Source organism: Haemaphysalis longicornis, unplaced genomic scaffold, assembly GCF_048455015.1.
Source record: "Haemaphysalis longicornis isolate Haplotype H1 unplaced genomic scaffold, Haemaphysalis longicornis Haplotype H1 scaffold_11, whole genome shotgun sequence".
NCBI classification, from domain to species: Eukaryota; Metazoa; Arthropoda; class Arachnida; order Ixodida; family Ixodidae; genus Haemaphysalis; species Haemaphysalis longicornis.
This window is the reverse complement of record NW_027526214.1, coordinates 124,086,811-124,112,202: the sequence shown is the minus strand read 5'-3', so window position 1 is coordinate 124,112,202 and position 25,392 is coordinate 124,086,811. Positions and strand designations below refer to the sequence as shown.

Here is a 25,392-nt window from a genome sequence, read left to right as displayed (position 1 = left end):
GGTACCACTAGATTGTTCGACAGAGATGCATCAGGAAGATACATAATGGGGATTCTATACAAAACGGAAAAAGAAAAGGAAGACTGAGGAATTCATCGCAGTAGCGAACATTAAGACAGGGACAAAGCTAAAGAGAAGACGAAACACACGCTAGAACTTCAACTCAGTTTATGCCACATAAACAGGAAAACACCAATAGGTACATGAAATTTCAAGGGTTATCGAAAAAACGTAATGAAACACTATCGCTCATATCACAGGCCACATTACAGCGCCGGTCCATATCACATGGCCGAAATTTTACTGCCACGTGCAAACAGCCTTCATTCTTCGCCCACGCTCAACCACCTTCCCCTCTCCAAAAAATGGATTTCCTTTGCGGATAGTGCCAAGGACGGTGCGCTGACACATACTCCCCCTTCTCTTCCTATCAAAAAGGCTTCCACAACTTCTCGGTCGGTTTGGGTGGATGACCTGTGCATGCAGCGCGTCCCGCAGAAATCTGGTGTGCACCCCTTACAACTACGGCAACGATCAGACAGGTGGCGAGCCCCCATCTGCGCGTTGGCAGCCGCCTGGTGCTCTCTCAGCCTCACATTGAGGCACCTGCCTGTTTGGCCAATGTAGCACTTTTTGCACGACAGGGGGATCCTGTAGACCACCCCGTCGCGCAATTCACGAACCTGCTTGTATGCTGCACGGCACTGCTGGGCTTGGAGCCGGGGTTATGCACCCTACACACCATTTTTGACAGCCTCTCAGGCGCTGAAAACACCACCTGTACACCACACTTCCCGCCAACCTTTTTCAGGCGGTGGGACACTTGGTGTACGTAAGGCAAGGCTACCACAGGAACTCTCTGCCTTTGGCATTCAGAACCAGGCATGTGGTCTGTTTTGAGATCCTTCACAAGGCGTGGCGGCAAAATTTCCGCCATGTGATATGGACCGGTGCTGTAATGTGGCCTGTGATATGAGCTATAGTGTTTCATTAAGTTTTTTCGATAACCCTTGAAATTTCATGTACCTATTGGTGTTTTCCTGTTTATGTGGCATAAACTGAGTTGAAGTTCTAGCGTGTGTTCCGTCTTCTCTTTAGCTTTGTCCCTGTCTTAATGTTCGCTACTGCGATGAATTCCTCAGTCAGTAACCAGCTCGCCCAACTTAGTGCTTTAGTAAAAGGAAGAAGCTGGCAATTGCCACGAGAGCACACATTCATTTGGCTGCTTCCAGTAGAGTCGCTCGCTACTCACCACCTGCTCTCACCTGGCCACCTTGTTTCAGCATCCTCAAACAAAGCTTGGGCTAACTGGGAACACCCTTCGGCATCGCCTCCCCTCTGGACCAGAGCTTCCCTGGCGTGTTTACAGCCAACAAGGGGCGCCAGCCACTTTTGCCAGCTCCAGTGAACCGAAATACTGTCACAGGTGGTGATGGCTGATCAGTGATTTGGCTTTTAACAGCTCACCTTCTTCAACTTGCTAATTCATGACCCACAAACATGAAGAGTTTTACACTTCCATGAAAGTTTTCCCAACGGCCTAGCTGGCTTATTTTAGGCCTTCTACCACTTCTGCTTTTTTTTTTAGTGCAGAACTCTAACTCGGCAGACAGCAAGCACCATCTAGTAAAAACAAGCTAAACCAAAATTTAGTGCTCACTGTTCGTTCCTGTATTTCAGCAGAGAAGTGATGTGCTTATAAAACAGGCAAACTAGGCCGTTCGGAACGTTTCCATGGGTCAGGGGTCGCGCAGCATTAGTGGGCACACTTTGGCCAGGGGCGGCCGGGAAGAAGGAGAGGAAGCGAGGTGCTCACGGGTGCCGAACTTGTGCGCCTTCTGCTCCATGGCCTTCTCAAAGAGCTGCAGCAGAAACACCTTGTCCTTGCCCTCCTGCGCAAGGACACACACCGCCACAAGGACAAATGTTACTCGTCGAAAAACAGCCCCCCGCCACAAACTTCAGACGAGATAACGAGGAAAACAGATGGAGTAGCGGCAACTTGCCCGCCACTTCCCCGCAATTTTCCTATGACGTTGCACGGTCTCGTTTGTGCGATTGTCGACCTATATAGGGCTGCCGCCACGAAACAAAACTGGGCGATCCTATCTAGTTCTGTCGGATCACATCACTGGGATTAGGCTGGGCTGGGAAACAGGTGAAGCCCCTCTGCTGCTGGCTTTCCCGCACTGCTCCGGTGACATGTGGTCAAACAGAACTCCACCCTTGTGCTCTCGTTTTTTTTTCAAATCCTCATAACCCAGTGGAGCTCGATTTAGCTGCCCTAGTCATACAAGAAAGCTCAGCTGCACACTGCCATAGAGCCCGAGTTCCTGAAATCTGTCTTTTTTTTTTTTAAATCTCCTACTTTTCTTCCCTACATGGGGCATCAGACAAAAGATAAACATGCGTAGCTTCACATTCATAGACACACTCCCCCTTGACCCTGCAGGCTTTTTACAAGACTCTGGCGCCAATTTTGGTCTCAACTCCTACAAATTCATATTAGGCATGGAATGCACACGGCAGAATGCACTTGGCCATGCTTAAGATTCTTGGGCATGTGTGCTGGGACATCAACAGTGCAAGTGCTTTTTAAAATTAAAATTCATGCACTGTTATGATATTGGGAAAGACACCCAGTGTCTGTCATTTTTTTTAAGTTGACCCCATACAAAATACGGCATCATAAATAACAGCAGGACAGTTTCTTTGTGCTTGTTTTAATCCCACAGAAGGGAATTCTGAAAACCCCTCGAAACAAGCCTTTTATTTTTTGTACAGGCTATAGTTACTGAAGCATACAGTTGAACCTCATTATAACAAACATTGATACACTGAATTAGTGGCTATAGCAAATTAAACGTGAACTTTTGATTGGTCACGCTTCATTTCAGTCACACTTTTCATCACTTTTTCAGTCACACTTCAGTCATCACACTTTTCAGTCACTTTTCATAACGAAACTGAAACCACGAGAGCCATGTGTGATATTGGCTGTAACGAAGGAAAAACTCCTGGTGTCGAAAACTGCTGAAATTACCCCCTCAAGACTTGGGCACAATGGCATCTCCAAAGCACTTTGTGGACCATCCCAGTTGCTTCTGAACATTGACTTTCATACAAATACGTACGACAGGGAAATGTGCTGCTGCAATTGCGTGCCTTGCCTTAGCAGCTACCGATGTTCCTATCCTGCTTGGCGTGACTCGCCATATGGCGCCTTTTCAGAAAACCCCAGTGAAGCCTAAAAATCAACAAAAAAGGTGTCATCTTTCTCTTTTTTGTTTGTGTTGCATGAAGCTTGCAAGTAATCCCTGACTTGGAGCCCATTTCTTTTAGCAATTAACGAACTTGAAATGACGTGTGAAATAACTTGGCCAGCATGGATTCCCCCCCCGCCAGCACGGAGCCCCCCCCCGAGGGCGCGCAGCGAGAGCGGGAGAGCACCCACCATGATGAGCTGTTCCCGCAGCAGGGCCACCATCTCGGCATGGGCGTGCGCCAGGGCCCGCATGTAGTACAGGCACAGGCTGCACCAGGGGGAGAGGGAGAGGGAGGGGGCGTCCTCTGGAGCAGTGACGACCACAACAACAAACAGGGGACGAAGGGCAGGAGTGCGCTCTTGGTATGGACAGGTTGCCGCTTCCCCACCTACCGTGCTTCCTCTCGCCTGTCCTGCCGCCACGTGACAGCAGCACACTGTCTATGAAAATGCACCATGAACTGCAGCTGGGACCCTCCTCACGTGGGGTGCACACCATTCACTGCCTACTGAGCAAACACAATGCGCTGCCCCTTGCACCAAGCCCTATTATCACCCCTCCCAAAAAGGTGCAAAGTCACAACGGGACAACGCTTCAGTGCTAACCACAATGGCATTGCTGTTGCAAGGCCACTGGAATGCATCCAGGCATCCGTGCCTCAGGCATATTAAAGTGAACACCACTGAGCTGGCAGCTCGGTTGCAATGTCACACAACTGAACCGCGAATGGCATTCCAACTCCCTGGCTTTGCCACGTTGGCAACCAAAGCAGTGGCACTGCAGGCTAAAAAATTGCTGCGAAGCACTAGAAGTTTACCGAAACTGACAAGTGCAGCAACGCAAAATGGAAGCAGCACAACAGGGCTTTCCAAGGGCCCCCTGATGAGTTCCGTCCACCCGCTCCCTGCCTCCAACCACGGTGCAGCGCACTGGGCCTGCTTCACACTTGGCCGCCGGCCGCCTCCCCTGAGTACTCACTTGGTGGACAGGTCGTGAGAAGTGCCACTCCCTCCATAGTCCGCGCCGTCGTCTGTGCTGCTTCCAACTGGTTTCTTGCCACCTCCGAACTAACACTTGGTCTCCGTGGTTGTTGCGTGCTTAGCCCAATGGGGTCTCGCAAGCTCCCAACTGATGGTGCAGTGCAGACCGCTCATCATGGCAGCCACAAACATCCACACTGCAGTCGCACTACATGCACCATTACATGCGCGGACAAGCCAAACCGCAACTAACCTAGCTCTCAAGCACTCTTTGTTACTGCCACTCAAACAAAGGACTCCTAAAAACACAGGCACGCTGTTCCTTTCACTTTGTTGTGTCCGCACAACTGCGGGAGTGTGCTTTGCCTGACAACTGACCCTTTTTCTTTCTTTTTTTTTTTGCACTGCTGAGACTACTTGGTGTATTGGCAAAAAAAAACCCCCACATTGTTTTGCTTCGGGCAACCATGTTTTGTGCAGTATGCTCATGCATCGAGTTTTATGGGGAAAAAAATCAGTGGGGACAAAAAAAAAAAAAAAGAACACTGTCTTTCCAGTCCCACACTGCACATGGTTACATAAAAAATGGTCTACGCTGCATTATTGGTGAGAGTCTATTTCATGGAAGTGGTGTGACGCTTACACAGGCCAGTGTACGAAACAGCCTGTGCGTAAAGGGGCCATGGAGATAGAATGCAGGTTTGGCTCGTCACAACGACTGCTTTGTCCAGATAACAATGACACCGACTTTATCGCAAACAGCGCAACATGTTAGGGAAAACGTGCGAACCAGTGGCCACTCCGAGGGGACGTCTCTATGACGTCACAGCATCTTGTTTGCTGTGCTACTGGCAGGCGCCAACGTGGAGAGCCACCAAGGCCGAGAAACAGGAGTGGGCGACTGCAGTGGGGTGCCTACTGCCAGTCACTTGGGTGCTGGAGTGCACTGGTACACTATATGTTTCCAGTGCCGACATGGCACACGTCACTGCTTCCCATGCTGCATCACTAAAGCGCAGAATCCAGTTTCACTAATGTCTCTCATGGCTGCAATGGAGCCAGGTGGGTTCTCAAAAAGGCTAGTTCACTCACATGGAACCAGGGCTCTTTTGGCCCCTCCAAGGTTGGGCAGCAGCAGCAGCACGGGAAGAGCACGTGCTCAAATGTACACGGGAAGGGGAGAAAAAAGGAAACTCCCACAACTGTGGCACGTGCAGCGGTGATGCAAGCGCTGATCCAAAGGGATCCTTCAGGCTGCTCGCCTGCTAGATGTGCCTCCCTGAGGGGGCGGCTGCTGCTGCTGCTGCACCTGCTTCATCATGCCTCTCAAGTACTACGAGCTCTGGGGGAGAGGATGTGCGCATGTCTCAGCACTAGAAAGGGGCCACTGGCACATCGACAGCCTGGCCACATCGGGCACCAAGGGGAACAGCAAAAGAGAAAAAGAAGGTTTTACCTCTGACCCCTCACCTCCCCGCACCCCAAGGTTCTGTGACCCAGAATGCGGCTGACCGTACTCCCCAAAAGTCACTGCAACGAGGGCTGGAGACAGCTGGCGACTAGTGACCTTGCACCAGGTGGTCTCATCTGCAGCCACTCGAATATGGCCCCTCCTCCCCACTCTCACTGGCCTGGAGTGGCACTCCGACCCCGACTGGCTGACGGCATACAGTTTCACACCAATACATACGAGAGAGAGAGAGAGAGCGGGCCACTGTGGGCACCACCACAGCAGCTAGCAATGTTCCTCTCCTACTTGGCTGGGCTGCCCCAAACCCTGAAGGTCAACAAAATGTGGGGTAACCGTTTTGTCCTCCTTCATCTTGCACGACGCTTCTAAAGCATCCCTGACATGGGCTGCGCTTCCTCGTCAGTAAAGCAACTTCAAGTAGTCTTTCAGAGCAATACTGCAGGGCATTTTTGCAGCCGCAGGCAACTTTTGGGCCACTTGGCGAGCCATGCCAAGCAGTGGTGGAATGTTCCTACTCGATACGTGACTCGGCTAGCCTGGACACCGGCACCAGACTTCCCTCTAATCTGTATCCGTGTGCAGCCCTATGAGCACAGGCCCCGCTACACAGCAGGTACAGGAGCCCCAGCACTCGACCCCCACACCAAGAGTGCTCCAAGACCAATGCTCTTCCTCCACCAATAGGCTCCTTCCACTTCAAGGAGCACTGACACCAATTTTCGGCGTTAATATCATTGCACAGTTCACTTCCTTCACTCAAGAGAATACCCTGGCTGAAATATGAGCGGCCTGCGACACGAAGAACATAGTTCAATTGGATCTCATTTATCGCACCGACGGAGCAGCGCACGGAGCGGCGCTCAGCAAATGGACATCAGCGTGACATCACTCCATGAAGCCAAAAGAAGTGACGCGACAGCACTCGTCAAAAACTCATGACGTCACTTAATGTGCGCGACCCCACGAGCGGCGGGCACCGCTGACGTCCGCACAAAGCGGTGAGGTCAGGCCGGGATTCTGTCATATGCGCCGTTCGGGATGAAAGCGCGGGAATTTGAAACAAACAATTTTCAGGCCGTTCAATGTAATTAACTATCGCGTGCTGAAGTATTTGAAGTGCTGTTTCAGGTTTGCCAGGCCATTAAGCATCGATAAAAGCAATAAAAGGGTGACATAAAATTTTTGCGTCAGTGCTCCTTTAACCCGCAGACTAATTGGCTCTATGAACCAGTCAAAGCTCAATGCAGCAGCCAACTGGATGCTTGCATTACGCTCACACTTGACACCACATGAAGAGTTGTAAGCACTGGCTTCCTACATCCGGGCCATCATCAACACTGTCCCCAGCTGAAAACATACACACTACAACCAATGACATTGCGGCGCTCGTGTTTGCCATCTAGGTAAGTGGTGGCACCCAAATAGTGGCCCCCACAACGACGTCATCCTAGCGCACCCCCAACTGACAAGTGGAAATCTTAAAACATCCAAACCAGTCCAATTGCAGGATAGCACACTGTGCTTGACGAGCATCAGTTGTGAGATTGCAAGAGCACCGCGCACTGTTTTCCCTTTCCCTCTGGCCCCTCTTTGGGTCAACGAGTAACTCGTTGTTATTCCTCCCCACTGTAACGCCAGAAGGTGCTGTGGGTATCAAACAAGGAAATAAAGAAGAAATCAAATGCTGGAAAATTGTTAGGGATCAGCGAGCGACGTTCGGCATGAAAGTGCCACTGGAAATGCTCTTGCATGGCAGGCAGCACCAACTTGCGGAATGGGAAAGCGACTCGACACGGTGAGTAGTTACAGGGGCCACGAAGACAGGATGAAACTTTGTTCAGTTTGAGCACACTTGCCTCCGGTAGCTCACTCAGCCACATTACTGCCACGAAAGGCAGTTTTCTAACCGGAAAGCAGGGTGTCGAACCGGAACCGAACCGAACCGAAAACCGGAACTGAACCGGTATTTTTGCCGGAACTGAACCCGAACCCGAACCGTTATTTTTTGAGCACGCTGAACCCGAACCGGAACTGAACCGAAAAAAGAAATAACGGTTACCGGTTCATGCCGAAACGGTTCGACCCTCTGTTGTTGACATTGCACAGTCAATGCAATTCAGGCTTTTTTTTCTTTCACGTACCATCAACTTCGTACCTGCTCGCTCACTTCCCCCTCCAGACAATTGAACACTATCACACTCTATGTAACAACAAGGGAAATGAATGAGCACCAATGTAGCAATGGTCTGTTGCTGCTGGAAGCGCGAGCGTAGTGGAAGCTGACCAAAGGAAATGTCATTCTCCGCAGCTTGCAGGGGATATAAAACGACTTTGCCCTTCCCTAGCTGCAACTTTAGTGGAGCAATCAGGCTGCAGGAGTGCTCCAGTGTGCAGCAGCGAAAGCCCGATGTGTGCAAACTTTTTCCATTTCATAATTTGTTTAAAAGGTCCGACACCTGCAAATTGTAATATTTGACAAATTTGACCGCAGGAGCGGCTCAGTGGCTAAACCACTTGATGCTGACTACAAGTGGCTTCGATGTCCCTTACCCACGACCATTTTTGAGGACAGTACAGTGGACAAGCTCCGTTTTTTACAAGTACAAATAACAACAGATATGTCAGGGAAAACTGTTAAGGTGCGCACTTAATCTCTTGGCAAGAAACTGCAGTCCTCGACCTTGTCTTGGAAGCAGAAACAGTAATAAAGCAGATGACACGTGCAGAAAGGACGGCCGGTACCTCACACTGTCCCATTCGCCGAGCGATCATCTTTTCTGCTTGTTCTGCAGTTTTTTCTCTTTCAGATCTGCTTTTTTTTCGAAGGTGCACTTGTACTGACTGCCCAACTCGCTACATTACTTCTACTGCTACTCGATCCGGAGGGGAGTACTGATTTGATTTGATTGTGGGGTTTAACGCGCCGACCCAGCACAGGCGATGAGGCGCGCCGTAGTGGAGGGCTTCGAATTAATTTTGACCACCTGGGGATCTTTAACGTGCGCCGAAATTTCGTACACACAGGCGTTTTTGCTTTTCGCCTCCATCAGAAAAGCGGCCGCTTCGGCCGGGAATCGAACCCGCGACCTCGCGCTCAGCAGTGCCTTAGGCACTGAGCCACCGAGGCAGGTCAGAGGGGAGTACTGCTGTGGACGAATTAAAGAGCGCCTACCCAAAAAAGTTCTTCTTATGCTCCGCGCGTAAAATTTCCCTTTCATTTTGTAACAGCATAATCTGTTATAAGGTTACGCAATGTAGCACACGGAACGATGGCCGGGGGTCAGGCGGTACGATGACATACTGATTGTAATGCACACATCCAGTATAGCTTTCGCAAAAGGAATTGCAGTGGTCAGAGAAATAATGCAGTGACTGAGCGTTAACTAAAGCTTACTTTTAACAAAAGTGTGGCTAACACATTCGATAGGGTGACAGCTAACAAATTATTCAGGGTGACCAAATGATCTAATTCATTGGTAGTATTTATGTGCCTGTAGTAGGGTTGTTCTGTTTTGTTACAAATATTAAAAAAATGTGCGCCATTGGTAATTAGCGCTGATATTTCAACACGCCAGTACGCAGACCTAAATTTAAGGCTTCAAGGTAAGCGTGATAGGCGATTCCATAGTGGCGATTGCGATTTTAACAAAAAATGAAAGGGCAGAATATACAGGGTGTCCCAGCTATCATGCACCAAGATTTAAAAAAAGAGAAATTGCGTAACTCGAAGAAAACCTAGTGCATAATGTTTGCAGTACTGTGAAGTTGCGGAGAGTAATTTTTTCGTTAATGAGACTTAATTAATTGATTGTAATTAATTATCTAACTAGAGAAATACTTCCCTAATCACTAAGGTGTCAATGAGGCACTTGTAGGTAACCACGAGGGGCATCTAACTGCGCTATTTTCAGCGACGAACTAATTGCGTACTCATTTATTTTGACTGATTAAGGAAACCCGCGAAATATGAAAAATACCACGTGACGACGCTTACGCGCGCATTGTAAAGCAGCGTCCCCAAACAAAGCTGATTGAAAGCAACTGCTTCGCGTGTTATCCGCCCGAAAAGACAGCGCATCACCTTGATAATAGCATGCATGGAAGGAGCAGCAACAGCAAGATTCCCGGGACGCGTGTGCAGATAAGGAACAAACTCGGTCGCGATTTCTTCTTTCTTTCTTTTGTTTATTTCATTCTGGCTAACTCAGAGGCAGCCTGTTTGAGGGCGTTGCTTTACGGTGCGCGCGGAGGCGCCGTCACGTGGTATTTTTCATATTTCGCGGGTTTCCTTTATCAGTCATAATAAATGTGTACGCAATTAGTTCATCGCTGAAAATACCACAGTTAGATGCCCCTCGTGGTTACCTTCAAGTGCCTCATTGACACTTTAGTGATTAGGAGAGTATTACTCGAGTTAGATAATTAATTACAATTAGTTAATTAAGTGTCATTAAAGAAAAAAATACTGTCCGCTTCTTCACAGTACTGCAAACATTATGCACCTGGTTTCTTTCGAGTTACGCCTTTACTCGTTTTTTAAATCTTGGTGCATGATAGCTGGGACACCCTGTATATCCCACCGTCATATCTCTCGGCGGTGGCTTTATGAATAGTCGCTAGGACAACATAAAGTCTGGACGAGAAAGTAGGTAGTAAATCGTCACCACTTCATCTGTTTTTCTAATATCTCGTGATTATTTAAAGTTTGCTTTGCAATTGCGCCACTGCCCTTGGGGAACAGCAGCATTTTGAATTTTTGTTTGTGTTTTGACTTTACTGTCGCTTTAAACTACTAAATGTTTTTTTTTCTAATTTCAGTGACAATTCAATTCATCGAACCGGTTCGCGAACCGGTTCAAGCTCCCGAACCGGTTCGCGAACCGGTTCGGCACATAATTTTGTCGAACCGGAACTGAACCGGAACGAAATTATTTCACCCGAACCCGAACCGTAACCGAACCGGTATTTTTTCCGGTTCGACACCCTGCCGGAAAGACTTACATTTTGCGCCGCAGTGACATCACACGGGCGGGAGTGACACAGATAATGGGGGCCAGCACCAAAAGCACTTATCAGCTCCTTAACTGTGCATTAGCATTCAGTCGACACGATCAAACAGCACTAGGGGGCCCCACTACGACTGCGCACTCATGTTAACCGGGGGTGGTTCAGGTCAGCGGTCGCCACTTGCACATTGTAGCACGAGATGCTGCGGCCTCGCAGAGGAATCACTGCAAAGTGGCCAGGGAGTCGCCCCTGCTTCATCGGCTCGCTTCGATGGCCCGGTCATTTGTCGGAAGTTTGCGGTACATTTGGCCTCATCATTACCGAGACAAAGGAAGGGTCTTTCTAAGGAGATCTTGCCCCCCCGAAGTGCACTTTGCTGCCCACCTGAGGAGGACGATGCCGAGGAAGAAGGCGAAGGGGGAGAGCAGGTACTGGAAGGCCCGGCCGGTGTCCATGCTCTCGGCGGCCGACGTCAGCCGGTCGAGCCTTGGGAAGAGGTCGAGGAAGGCCGCGTACGTAGTCTCCAGGCCCTTGAAGGGCCCGCACACCTCCGACGGCTTGATGCTGGCACGGGAAAGGGAGAGAATGCGCTGCTCAGGCTTGGCATCAAGGCTTGGCATCATATGCTTAGCTGTGCTTCGACGTTTCCAAGCCTGTTAGTGCGTGCAAAGGCTTCTCTTCCATTTCCATCATTCTACATTATCTGTCCGTCTTCCTTACTTTCCACGCACTTTGTGTTCGGTGTGTGTTTTTCCCTGTTGTCCTCCTGGCTATGATTTTCCGACTTGGGTGTTGGTGTGCACAAAAACCACACTGCCTAGTGCACTATACCAGTTTTACTCTTTGCTCAATTCGAGTTGATAACGTAGCGGTCTTTCAACTGCTGTTTCCTAAGAACGGCTCGTCTCGAGGAAGGAAGGGCTGGCCTCTGTCAGGTGTGCCAACACCTTTTGCCTTCTTTCACGCAGTTTTGCCTTTTGACGTAAAACTGAAAATTGGTCTGATGCTGCTGCTGATGAAAATGAGAACGCCAAGGCTGGACAAAAGAGGCGTGCATCGCAAGCTGGGCACACTGCGGCTCTTTGATGTTTACACTCTCACACAGACTGCAGACTCACCAATGACCAATGTGGCATCTGTTTTTTCCGCATACAGTCAAACCGCGCAATAATGACAGCCCACGACTACAAAATAATCCCCAGAAAACGTCCATAGCAACCCATGTACTGCATATCTCTCAGCAACAAAAGTTTTTGGACAGTGATCCTGCGTTAACGAAATTCGCTGCAAGTCCAGTTGACATGATATCGACCCATTTGAGGATAACAATGCCTAAAAAGTGCCACAATGCATGTTCTGCAGACTCAAATCGTGTGAACTTCTGCTACAGGCTGCTTGCACGGCTGTCGCCATATCTGCTGGCAGAAAAGACTGTGCAGCAAGCAGCCACGGAGGCAGCCTCACAACAACACCGCCAGGGGGCGACATACGACGGTTTGGGCTAAGCAGCTATCCTAGCCAGGTACCGCTGAACAGCACGCGTGCGTTCGCTGTGTGTGTGGTGATTGGAAAGGCTGCTCTCAATAAGATGTTTCCGCCAGCCCAGAAGCGGAACAGCACCGACGAGTGCGGAACCGTGTGCAGTTTGCTCTTTACAATGTGTGCAAGGGAAATAGTGACTGCGGCCTTTCCAGACATCCACAAAGTGCATGGGAATGAGGTGCCTCTGTCTGGCGAAGTTCGTCAACAGAAGGGCAGAACTTTGCTTGCATGACGGGCATGTTTGGTGCCGAGAACCAAGAAGAAAAAGAAGAAAAAAAAACTCTTGCAGACAGGGCAAACCTGAGGCATGTTTTGGATGCATACGAAACAATTCAGTCATTCTCAAACACGGAAGACGACGGCTACCAATGAACCATTTTGTGTAGTGCGAGAGCTCAGCTGTGAAGCTTTACAAGGTAAGGCTCACACAGTAATATGTACAACCGACTTCCAGAAATAAATACTCGGTTTGTTTGTGGCAATTTCCCTGTCGTTTATGTTTCAGTCTCGCGCAGTGAAATTCTTGAAAAAGCGAACTTTTTGGCTTCCCCCAGCAGTTTCGTTATTGCAGGGTTTGACTGCATTTCTATGATGTGGAGCGCTTTATTCGCCCCCAGGATAGAACCCGTCACAGATATGTTAAATCCTGCACCCTGGAGCTGCTGCAAGCGAGCAGCGAAAAGCAAAGGTTGGAACTACTGCTTCCAATTATGAGGGGCCAAATGAAAAAATGAAAACAAAGACGCATACATGCAATCTGCCCCCAAACCAGGAGCTCTGTTCAACCATAGCGACCCAATAAGGCCATAATGGCATCCAGACGCCTTCGAACACTCTCTTTTTCTTTATAGCATAAAAGTGTGGAATAGACTTCCAGTGTTATGCTGTTTCTAGTTAATGTCGAAGAGTTTTGGTGCTCACTAGAATTGCACCACCGGCAGCACGAAACCTAATGTCTTGCTTGTTACTGTATATTGTTTTCTTGTTTTACACTTCTCCCTGTTATGACCCTCAAGTGAGCGTTGCAGTATCGGTAAGTAAATAAAAGCCTCTGATTATCTACAGACTACGTGCGGTGAGTTCGAGACTGCAATTGCAGGAACCTTGCCGTGTGCATTTAGCCGGCCGCGGTTTTGAGGCAATGCAGTCAAGGCTTTCTGCAGCAGGAGTTCATGAGGACGATTTGGTGGGCCAGTTAGCAAAGCATGTCAAAGGGGTTAACAGTGCATTTAGATGAAGGAAACCAGGAAAGAAAGATGGACAAGGCATGGACCAGCACTTGTCCTGTCCTTGCTATTTTTTAGTTGTTGCTGTTGTCCCTGTATAAATGCGCTTTTAACTCCTATTAAGAGGGAACAGGAGCTGGAAGGCACTGCACAAAGCTCACGATGCACTGGTTATAGAGACTGTACGGGTGACAAGGGGGACACACACTCCGAACTGTGTGCCTAATTCCCGGAATTTTTTTTGAGGGGGGCGGGACAGCTGTTTCACCTCAATCTCAAAACCCAAATTGATCCAAGGCACTTTTCCTCGCTCTCCCATTCCCATCAATCTTCTGTATTGTGGCAGATCCTACTGCTGTGTTGAGAAAGACTGTAAACTAGGGAAACCAAATGCTGGAAATGAAAAAAAAAAAACCCTATTCGACTGGTGTGAGACGGGAAAAGTGCTTCTGTCCTATGAAGAAATAATAATAAAAAAATAATTACAATGTGGCTGCTCCATGAGGTGAACGTGCATTTTGTGTGAGTGCACTCTCCCTCATTTCTGTGGTGACTTTTTACAGCCAACCAGTACATGTCTCGCTTTTCCTGCATAGCGTGCGTCTGTGCAATTGTGTAGAATGGAAATTTCCACCACGTGTGTTGGTACCTAAGAAGTACGGTTACAGAAAACAGCTGTAACCCTCGTTTAATCAGAGCTACCCTCATGTGAGAATTAGCCGCTAAGAAGACTCTAAAGTCACGCTGAGTTTCCCCTATACCCTTCACAATTCCGTAGTTGACAGTGAATTTGTAAGTTACTATGTGGAGTTCCCGCCTACATGGCCTTGTCAGCCCCATGTTTGCCTGGCCAAGTTCCATTCAGTCAACTGGCATGGTAGTATGCTCAATGGCAAGTTACAAGCAAGTGCGCAGAGCTGTTTTGTGTACTCCTTGAAGTGTGCCCAGCTTGGCTGGTCATCCTTCTTCAGCGTGTGCAAGGGCACTGAATTTTCTTCCAAATGGGCACACACATCTACTTGTACAATTAAAATTCCTTCCACTAAACTGAATGCAAGTGGTAGAGCTCCAATGCAGTGAGCACTGTGCTGCGGACGATGCGCTTTGAATTCTCCCGCCTGCAGCACGGCACACCCGCTATCCTGAGTACTGCTCAACAGTGCGTTCTTCTACTCACGGGAATGCACCCGTGATTCAAATCTCCAAGGTGGGAACATAACATGGCTTAGAAACAGGCTGGTAGAGCAGCCAGGAACAGCTCTGTATCGTGGTAGTGGGAGGAAAAAGTTTTTATGCGCCGGAGCTGCACCTGGGTTACAATGCACGCTGCAGTGGAGGGCTCTGGATTAATTTCGACCACTGGGGATACTTAACGTGCACTGAAATCTCAACACACAGGCATTTTCGCTTTCAACCCAAAGTGGGGACAGTACTGCGTCTTTGCACACTGCAGTACCTGCTAGAAAAGCAAACTGCTCACAATTTATTTGCTGACCAGGGTTTTTCAATGTGCACCACCTGTGAAACTAGTAGGCTTCAAAAGCCATGGTGCGCAAACACCCCTGCGTCAATGATCCTGAGGGGGCGAGCGTATGGGTGCAGCAACTACAGGAGACAAATAACTGAACATTCACTTTGAGTAATAACAAAATTTGATAAAATAAGGCTTGCTTTCCAAACTGAGAAACATTGAACTAATTTACCGAGCATGTTTTCACGGAGTCCCTCTTTTATGACCTGAGGCAGCAACAGCAGCCGCAAGCACTGGAGTACTGTGCACTGGATGGCAGGCTAGTCCACTTGCCCCCAGCACAGGAGGACAGCCGTGCACTGGTTTTTGACACACAGGCCTGTGCAGAGTTTCGCAACTGTGGGGCGAGATTGCGTTCCCGTGGGGGTCAGCAAGAGCAGACCCCTTCCTGACTGCACCCAGCACCGTACACCGCTTCCCTCGGAACACTGGTTCTATTCCCTTGAGCAATCACTGCTGTGGGTGGAGTAGCCTATGGGTGGAGTCGTGGGTTTTGGAACGAACACCCTGGGTTACAGGCCCACTGATTCTAATATTTTTCCTTTCCACTGTACGAGGCTATCTTGGCTCAATACTGCGCCCTCTTTTTGTGACTAGGAGTGGTTTGGTATCCTCTAGGTCACGCTCTGCACCGCACCGGCAGTGCCTGGCTGGCCCCCACCTCGCGCGACCCCCCCCCCTCGGAGCAGCGACAGCAGCACTGGATACGCACTGGAGCAGGGCGTATCCGAGGGTGGCGGTGGCCAGGCCGAAGCTGAGGAAGGCCAGGGCCAGGAAGACGGTCTGCGCGTGCACGGCGCGCCAGGGGCGCACCGAGGGCTGGGTGCACATGACGCTCACCCGCTTCACGTAGAACGTCACCACCAGCTTCACACAGCCCACCAGCGGCAGCAGCGGGCAGTAGAACAGGCCCGCCCTGCGAGGACCCGCAACGGGATTCTTCAGGCACCAGAGGGCTCTCCTTGACAACCGAGGCAAAGGCCGGAAGTGCAGGAAAGCTCCCACATTTCCCGCCGCAGTGATGTGATACGGGCCAGGACATGGTCATCGCTGCGCTGACTGCATGTTTTAGCATTCAAGTGATACGGTCATACGGAGCTACAGGCCCCACCACAATCACCCAGTCACGTTTCATGGCGGTGGCTGGCTGCCAACAGCATGAACTGCACTGTCATAGAGAAATTGCTGCGAAGTGTCTAAGGAGTTGCTTGCTTTCCTCGATATCTCACTTATCTGTTTGAAGTATGCAATAAAAAATTATATCATTGGTATCAAGCCATCATCTTAATGAACTAAACTTGTATTCTGTCTTCAGTCAAAGACTAACCCCCGTATTCAGAAAGCATACTTAACTTACGCCATAAGGACGTCGGAAAAGGACCAGAGTGAGAAAAGGCCCCCTTGAGCTTCACAAACTTTCCTTAAGGCGCACTTATCAACGGCACCATTTTCTATCACGCTAGGCTCCTGCGAATGAGGCTAGCGCACGATGCGCCAATCCGTACACGGCGTGTGGACTTCACCGTTGCGCCAATAGAAAAGAACGCTTCCGGGGCGCCAGCTTCAAAGTGCTCAGATCAGCCAGCTCCGCCCGAAGCCGGTACCCAAGGGAACTTTAGGCTTAACATCGCGGCAGAATACTAATCGCTGCTTGCGCAACTACCGCGCATGACTATCTATTGCGTGAACTTTCACCAGAGTATTATCCCTTTTCTCGCATGCGTAACTTGGTTTGCCCGATTGGCTGCATTCCGGCATGCGCAACAAACTGTAGCTGCACCTAACCACGTCACTCTACGCGCAGAGGCAGCGCCATGGTGCTGGCCCTGCGCTGGCCGCATCGCGCGCCAGCCGGCCAGCGGGCCGGTATGCAAGTGCGCGCACAGCCGCGTCAGGGCGGCAGGCATGTGCGCGGATCGTTTTTGCTCGCAGAAAGCGCTTTATTGTTTACAGCTTTATCAATTTCTTGCGAAAGACGTGCGAAATCGAACACCTCAGCCAAGCTATCGCAGTAGTCTTCAATGTTGGTCAAGAAAAGACCCACTTAAGGTAGGTCAGGAGCTACCATAAAGGAGTACTGACACCAAATTTTGACGCCCGAAAAATGATATAATTGGCTTCATTAGTTCGTACAGATGCCTCACAGAAATTTTTGCAGCGATCCGACGCCGGAATCACATCTAAAATCGATTTTGATTGTCCCGGCCGCGAGCTTCCACAAACTGGCAGAACTAGCGAAATCGCTTTCAGCGTGACGAAACATTGGCCGGCGTGTCTGGCTGATTCAGGGTGACGTCATATAGTCGTTTTCGGAACCGGAAACGATATCCTGCGCTGCTGTTGTCGGTGGTATTCGTTTGGGCAGGGGACGTACGGGTGTAGCTATGTGAGCAATGCTTGTAAACTTTGCGCACTTTGCGTGTTCGACGTCTTTGCTCTTCAGTTCGTGGCCGGCGCATGGTGTTCCCTTGCACTGGTGCCAAAAACTGCGCTGGGCCGGCACCGCGCGGTGCGCGATCTCGACGCGCACCGCGGCGACGTGGCGGTGCGCGTCGTTGAGCTTGCCCAAGTTGTGCTATGGCAAGCTCGCGGAATGAGAAGTGTCAGTACTCCTTTAAAGGAGCCGTGAAGACAGAATACAAGTTTGTTTTATCCGAAAGATTTCACGTTTTATAGTGCCCCAGCGCTTGTCCGGCAGCAAATGATGCCGTAGTCACTGAAAAATTGCTCAGCTTAGGTTGAAATTTTGACTCTCCCGCCAAATCGTGGGTTTTCGTAAGGTCAGCAATGACGTCAGAAGCGCGTGTATTCAAGTGAACTTCCACTGCGTCATTCAGGTTTGCGGCCTTGCTGTCCGTCAGCCCTCCCAGATGGCGCTGCTATAGTCATCCATGAACCGTTGTCCGCCGTTGCTTTGTTTTTGAGCGTATTTGCACCTGGCTTGTTTTTGTTACTGTAAAAAGTGATCGTCTCGTCCAGTACCAACAGCAGTGCTCATCGGTACTTATATGCTTACGTGCGTTTCCGTAACTTTCATTGTTTACCGCACCATTATTACTGCTGTAAAATGAATATGCGTTACACTTAAGCGCAAATAGTTTGTTCAGAAAGCCTTTTAAGCCGTGCCTAATTTGCGCATGCTTTTTCCGTCCTAAGCGAATCGCACAGCTAAGCTCATGTGACATAGGTTCTGTTGCGGGAAATGAGCTAGTGGGTCGCATGGCCATTCCGTTTTTTCCCAGTTATGTAGCTTATTTGAGCGAAGTGTGCGTTAACAGTGCTGTTAGTATGATTCTATCGAGGCAATCTTTCGAATGAACCGAATTTGTGTTTTGTCCTCATGGCTCCTTTAAGTAGCGCTGTTCTGTCCGATAAGCTCGCGAAAAGGCGCCCTTTGAGCATAAGTTTGGTTCTTGAAACGCGTTAAGGTGCCGAGAAGTGTCCGAAGGGAAAAGTTCTACTTAAGTTAGGTTTGTGAGTACGGGGGTAAATACTGCAGCCAAATTCTTCAAACCAAGGAATGTGCCCTCTGTGTAAAAGTTGTCCACTTGGCAGAGTGTCTTTTCCCCAGGAATAGAAGTTTCTTAGGCACCCTAGCTCAATGCACTTCGATAAGCAGTCAGGTGGCACTCCCAGGGTTCCCTTCCTTAGTTTTCCTGTCAGCATGAGTACATCCATGCCCATAGAATTTTTATAGCGAAAGCTGTCCTGGGATGCCGAGAAACTGCCCAGAGAACTGCTCTGGGCAGAGAAATTGAAGAGACCGAGAGTTTGTTGTAGCTCCGTGGCTTTTCCCGCCACTTCATTCAGATGTTCTGGCTTTAGCCCCAAGCGTCAGTAGCATTCACCTTCAGTGCACTGTGCTGAGCAAGGAACAACAAAAAGGCACTCCATGCGGTCTCCTCTAATTGCGAACAAAAGAAGAACAAGGCAGGTGCCCTGAGGGGGGCCCACAAAATGGGCCCAGGGAAAACAAGAGGGAGCAGCCAAGGGTGAACTGGCGGGTGGTGAAAGTAAATAAACCAAATGATGGTACAAAGCGATGAAACACAAGGAAGACAGGGGGAGTACAAAACACGAAACAAAACAAAAAACACACACAGTGCAGACTGAAAGGCCCTGAAAACAGAGACCAGTCGTGAAAGGCAGGACAAGAGTGAAACAGGCTAAGGGGGGTCCAGTGTGGCAGATTTGGCCATTTTAAGGGGTCGTATGCTGGGGGAAAAAACAACACCATGGAATGAGAGGGCAAGAAACGTGGAGAGGATGGTTTCTCAACTGCCAAGGGCATTTCCAGCTTCCCATGAGCTGTTGCATGAAGTGGACTGCGTGCATTCTCGAGTTGCATTCCCAGGCCATTTAACGCATGGTTTCTGTGGGCAGCTTGCCGAGATCGCGGCGATCTGTCGCAAGAAGCAGGTCGCCACTCGACCAGGTGGCGTGTAGTTGCGGTTCCACAAGGCCAGGGGTGAGACACACACAAGGCGGGGCTTATTCACACACTGACAGGCCCAGCCCATTCCCACCTTGCACCCCCACCAGCCACAACTTATCTAAACCCATCCAAACAACATCCCAAGTAAGGAACACGTGATTTAGACCAAACGAAAACACTACAGCCTTGTCAACCCTGGGATGCAGAAACCAAGATCTAGGGAGATGTTTTTTTTCTAATTGTGCACTTTTTCCCTGCTAGACGTTTTTTCTTGCAATGAAGCAAGTATTGAACCATTCTAAACTTTGCCCAAAATCAGCAACTAGAAATAAGCGAGAGAGAGAGAGAGAGAGAGAGAGAGAGAGAGAGAGAGAGAGAGAGAGTGTGCAGCCCTGCGCAGAGCTGTGCCTACCACCTACCAGACGAGGGTCTGGGTGTAGATGAGGTCGAGCGTGTTGTGGGCGATGTCCAGCTCGGGGGCCCCCACGCGGGGGCTCAGGTGCTTGTAGAGCAGGGCGCGCAGGCACTCGCCTACCCCGGTGGTCAGCAGCAGCACAAAGGCCGTGTCCACCACCAGCAGCCGGTACAGCTCCTGGCCCAGCCGGCTCTCCCAACACCGGTCCTGGCGCTGCGCTCACCGCCGGGGAGGACCGCCCGCTCCACTACTGCGCTCTAGGCGACGTGCCCTCCCCACATACACAACACCAGCGGGCAAGGAGAGCGGGGCAGAAGGAGAGGAGGGGAAGCGCACACTACTCTGCCCAACCTTCACATTGCGTTTTCTTTTTGTGTGTGCCTGCACTTGTTCGAGGACACTGGTCATTGTGGTGGCAGCAGACACGCGAGCAACGGAAAAAGCCGTACCTATGGTCGCCATCTGATGACAGGCATTGCATCGTCATCTCATGACAGTGGAGTTGCACATTAGAAACCCCTTGCACCCAGGTGTGCCCGGGGGGCACAAAGCATGCCTGCTCTTGGCATGCGGGCCCAAAACGGTGCTCCGAAAAGCCTACAACCACACCCCCCAAGTACACGCATCAGCGCACATGCAAGCAGGGTGGTTCTCGCCTCTCATGATTCAGCTATGGCTGCCAAAGGGCGCCAACTCCCGGTGCATGCCCGCCTGTGCAAAGCAGTGTGTGACCGCCCCACTCACCTGCTTGGAGCCGAGCCAGAAGTACATGAGCACAGCCAGCAGGACTATCTTGGCCAGGGTCACCCTACGCACAGGGGGGAGGGGGGATAAGTTACTGCACACTGCCACTCGGGCAATGCACACCAGAAAGCTATTGAGGATTTTTTAGCATGCATGGTAAACAACATACATGGTACAAACATGCTTCGACATGGTAAAAAGCGTGAGAAGATTACTTACTCAGGATGGACGTCCTGTGTAAGTGTTCTTTCCCATGTCACCATCTTGTTGCAATTTTTACCATGTTGAAGCACACAGCAGCAAAGGAGCATATATGGTGGACGCTGCATTCGGACATTAGAAGTAGACACTTTTGAGCAAGGGCCCCAGTGGCACCTCCCTGCCCCTTGGCTCCCATCGTGTCCCATACCGACTCGAATGGTGTCCACACCGTGACTCCCGCGAATCGTCTGTGAGAGTGCCCACCAATGGTGATGAGGACGACACCACGTGGCAGTGAGGCACACGCTTATAGGCACAAGGCAACCTACTGACACTCGCAAGAGCCGGAAGTGCACGCGAGGCGGGAAGAGGCGCTCCACCCACTGCAAGGTCCCCCCATTTTCCAGAACCGCCCATCGATGCTGCTCGCCTGCTGGCTGGCCCTTCCAACACAGCCTGTTTCGTCCTGGGGCGGCACCGGCGATGCAAATGCATGTGCAGGTGTCGCAGCCCTGGACAACCCAGGAGCTGCTATGGATCAGCTTAAACACGACACAGGAAAGTTCTCGAGCAGGCAGCAAGCACTTCCACATCGGGACGTTTTCCCCACGATACGAAGCCCATGGCTGCTGCAAAAATAGCAGAACCGCGAGTGGCCACCAGGACGGAAAAAGGGACGGAGGAGCACAAGTAATGCCCCTGTCAGACGGCAAATCTCATGTCATTCAAAGTGAGCGGCGTTAGCTAGACATGACATTCCGTTTGGCCGTGCTCATCCACGTGGCAAGGCAAAGGTCATTTGACAGTGACTGTAGCGGCGATTCAAAAACCTGCAAAAGTACATGATGCATCCAAAATGCATTAAACCTTTCACTTCTTCAAAACATAACAAATTAACTTTTTGAATGAAAGAAAAGTGGAACTGTCTTTTTAGGTTAAATTTACATCGCAAGCCAAGACAAACCTGTGTCTGGGTAGCAGCAAACATGCCAGAACTTTTCAAATGGGCTGCTATTTTTTTTTTTTTCAAGAGAAAACAACACGTAGAAAAATGTTTTGATTAATTAGTACGTTTAAGACACATTGCTCCACAGTGAGGGACCACTGCTGCCAAGTCTAGTCATTCGGTTTGGAAGCTAAGGCAAATGTGTTTACCTTCGTGCTGTTACAATGTTAACTCTTTCGCAACCGCGTCTATTCAAAATCGTTCAATGTGAATGATACTTTGGGAGTGCTTTTTCATAGCGTTTTAGGCGTTGCTCGAACAAGTAAAGCTGTTTGGAGTTAGATCAGAAGATGGCCTTTCAAAATCAGTTTTGTTTTCATTGTTGCAACAAAAACTAGATTTTTCACATGCTTTTCAATGACCTAGGTGTGGAAAAGGAGCGTGGTCATCGAACGTCACTGCTACCAAAGAAGAATTCTTGCCACTCGTAATTACTCTGCATTAGCATTTGGTTTTTACTAACAGGGCACGAACGGTGAATCAGAAGATGATTTTCGATCGTCCGGTTTGCACTTTGACAGGAATAATCCCTGAAATTGGCTGAAAATATCAAGCAGCGCCTGTTTGCAAAGCTACTTTATGATTTGAGGCAGCTTTATTGCTTTTGCGCACGCTGTTCCAAGTTGTGTGGTAGTTCTACTTACCCCAGGACCATCTGCAAATAGTTGTTTACAACAGTTTCGGTTTCGTTTTTGCATCGCGAAATTCATATTTGGTGCTACTACGCAGTTACCCAACTTCAAGGCTACCTGCCATGGCGCCTTGAGCGTCCGCGACTGATCCTCGAACAAAGCATGCCGCTCATGATTTCCCCAAACCCTAACCCGATTTCTGCGACAAGAACTTCAGATGCGAGTCAAAAGATCACACCCAGTCGCCAGATATATCTGTCCCGACAAGGACAGCGCTTCAAAACGGCCTTACACACTGCCAGCTGTTCGCCTGCCTGCCACTTTCGTTTCCATGCGAGGGTATCTCCGGGGGTCTAGTGTTGCTGCCTAGTTGAACTGTCTATTCAGACAGAGTCTCCGATAAGTTTTTGTACTGTTTCATTTCAAAACTGATAGGTGGCGCTGCAATAGAGGAGGCTCATTGTGCTGATCTTTTTTATCGCGCAACAGCTACTCGGCCAAAGTTTGCAGAGCACGATTCTAGCGCATCGCACCTCATTCCTGCAAGCAAGGTTGCAATGGCGAGTCAGAAGATGATAATAAAACTCATTTTTATGTTTTGAGAGATAACTGACCGCAAACGTCAACAAGCATCAACCACGGAATTCTGTTTTGAACTTCATGAATGTTTTTCCGCATCTCGTGCTTGTGCCAAATATTGTCCTGGCGGTAAATGCAAAGTCAGTCATTGACAATATCTTTTTACGTTACGTGGGGGAAAATTTGTGCCTCTGATAATGAAAAACCGGCAGATTTCTTCTAGAGCACTGGCTGAAATTATACATTTTGAAATAAAGGTTGCGCTTCACCGCATGACACGGGCACCGTGCGTGCCAAATTTTTTTTTTTATATGTGACAAACTGTTCCGCAGAACTCGACATTTTTTATAGGGTGGGTTTTTGAAATGTTTCCCTACAAAATGTATATTCCAATTTTTTTTCTTCTACTGGTGGTTTGTTATTACACTCCCTTTTCATCATCTTTTTCGGCAACTTGACAAAAATTTTGTTTTCGATATTTTTTTCCACAATTATGATATATGAAAACATTTAAGAAAGTGGTGTTATTCGAATGGCCGTTAAATAATATGCATTTTGTGTTCCTGTAATTAGTGCCTGGCCAATTTTTTTCACAGAAAAAGAAAAACGTTTTCTTGGACCCTTAAAAACCGGTCAATTTTCCTGCAGTCACGAAAGAGTTAACCAACAAGCTGCACCCCCTCCCTCCCCGATGCTGATGGTTTTTGTGTTTGTAACCGTCTGGCACAACCACAGGTTCTATGGCCAAAGAGAAAGTTTGTTCTGGACAGGAAAACGGCTCGGACAGTATGGCTTGTTGTTCACTGCTTCTGTGCGGACTTGAAGGCCTCCTCCTGCTCACGGCCACCCCGACTCGTGTAAATGCCACTTATGTAGCGCCGAACTCATACAGCTAATGTCATTCACTTTAAATGTCACTAGACGTGGTGTGTGCCAGACGTACTACAACACCCGACCTGTGAGCTGCCCACGGTTCTTCTGCATGCATGCGCAGCAGTAAAGGTGCACAGGCGCAAGAAAAAAGACCAGCCCGTCACGCTGAAAAGAACAGTGTGTTAACTGCATTGCATTCCATCCCAGTTTATGACCACCCATCGGTAACACTACAGGGAAATCAAGTTAAATTTTTGGATGCAACACTCGAGGGTCATGCGGGATGATAATGCATGATAACGAGAGTTGCCTTCATGCTCTTTGCGCATGTGTTGTGAATGGACGATCGAGTACAAGTGTGTGTGTGTGCGTCATCATTCTTCGCCATGGTTCCTGTCGTCTGCGCTGCCGCCACGTTACATTTTGGTGCCGAGGCCGATGAGGTGCGACGCTGGGGCCAGCACGGGGATGACGAACCCGCACACCCCAACCAAATGTAACGTGGTGGCAGAGCAGACAACAGGAACCATGGCGAAGAATGATGAACGATCTATTTACAGCTTATTTACGTGGCGGCCAAGCCAGAGCTCGCAGAGGCCCTTTGGCCTCTGCTGTAGCCCAGACGTGCCGAAGCCATGCAGGGCTCTGTGCTAGTGTTGACCACACGGGGATCTGTACAGCGTGGGCTGCAAGCTGGACACCCGGGAGTTTGTGCTCTCTGCCTCTGCCAGAAAAGCAGCCACCGTGGCGGCTGCACAATGCCGCAACCACTGAGCCGCTCGTGCGTGAGGAGTAAGCGCACCCACCTGGCCAGGTTGAGGTAGAGGCGCGTCTGCACCCGCTGGATGCCCTCCAGCCGGGACAGGGCCAGGAACAGGGTGGGCAGCACAAAGCACAGGGCGCCCACCGTCAGGGACACCGTCATCTCGCCCAGCACCGGCACGTCCGTCTGCGGCACACCACAGGGGGTCAGCGTGGGGAGGAGACGCACGCCCCAGAAAACGTCTTTCTCGGGCCACTCAAACGCAATAGCTTTGGTCTGTCTGTCTGCCTGTCCCTATGCGGCCAATGTGGAAACAATTCTTGAGCGAGACGCTTATAGTACAGTCAAAACTCAATTTGACGAAAGTCCCAATTGAACAAAAATATCTCAATCTCCTCTCAGACACCCACAGAGCCCCATGCTTGAAATAACGAAACAAAATCATAATCTGGCCCGGTTTAATTAACATTTTCTAAAAAAATGCAGCTCAAAAAGTGGCCTATTTTGTAGAGAACGCCTCAGTAAGTGATTCGTGGCGTGCCAAAAATAACATTGCGGAGCTCCTTTGTCCCGCTTTTACAAAACTGCGTGGCTCAAACGGCAGTTTTTATTTTGAGTTGATTTCACCACGTGTTCGTTCGCCATCAAGCTGCGGGTAGTTCCCGTGCTTGGGTCCATCTTTGAATCGGTCACTGTTAGAACTTACGTTGTGGTTGTGAAG

At 49.6% G+C, this 25,392-nt stretch overlaps 1 protein-coding gene across 2 annotated transcripts in view; it reads right to left on the bottom strand.

Annotated features, from left to right (window-relative positions):
• The window catches only part of LOC144160988 (transmembrane channel-like protein 5), an 88,631-nt gene that overhangs the window by 2,706 nt on the left and 60,533 nt on the right, over positions 1-25,392 (bottom strand). For both annotated transcript variants that reach the window (XM_077692050.1, XM_077692052.1), the window contains exons 11-17: positions 24,715-24,857; positions 20,618-20,681; positions 19,878-20,086; positions 15,736-15,939; positions 11,109-11,288; positions 3,455-3,533; positions 1,817-1,892 (exon numbers count right to left, since the gene is read on the bottom strand). In XM_077692050.1, coding sequence (XP_077548176.1) covers positions 1,817-1,892; positions 3,455-3,533; positions 11,109-11,288; positions 15,736-15,939; positions 19,878-20,086; positions 20,618-20,681; positions 24,715-24,857 — 955 coding nt within the window. The remainder of the gene's footprint in view (positions 1-1,816; positions 1,893-3,454; positions 3,534-11,108; positions 11,289-15,735; positions 15,940-19,877; positions 20,087-20,617; positions 20,682-24,714; positions 24,858-25,392) is intronic.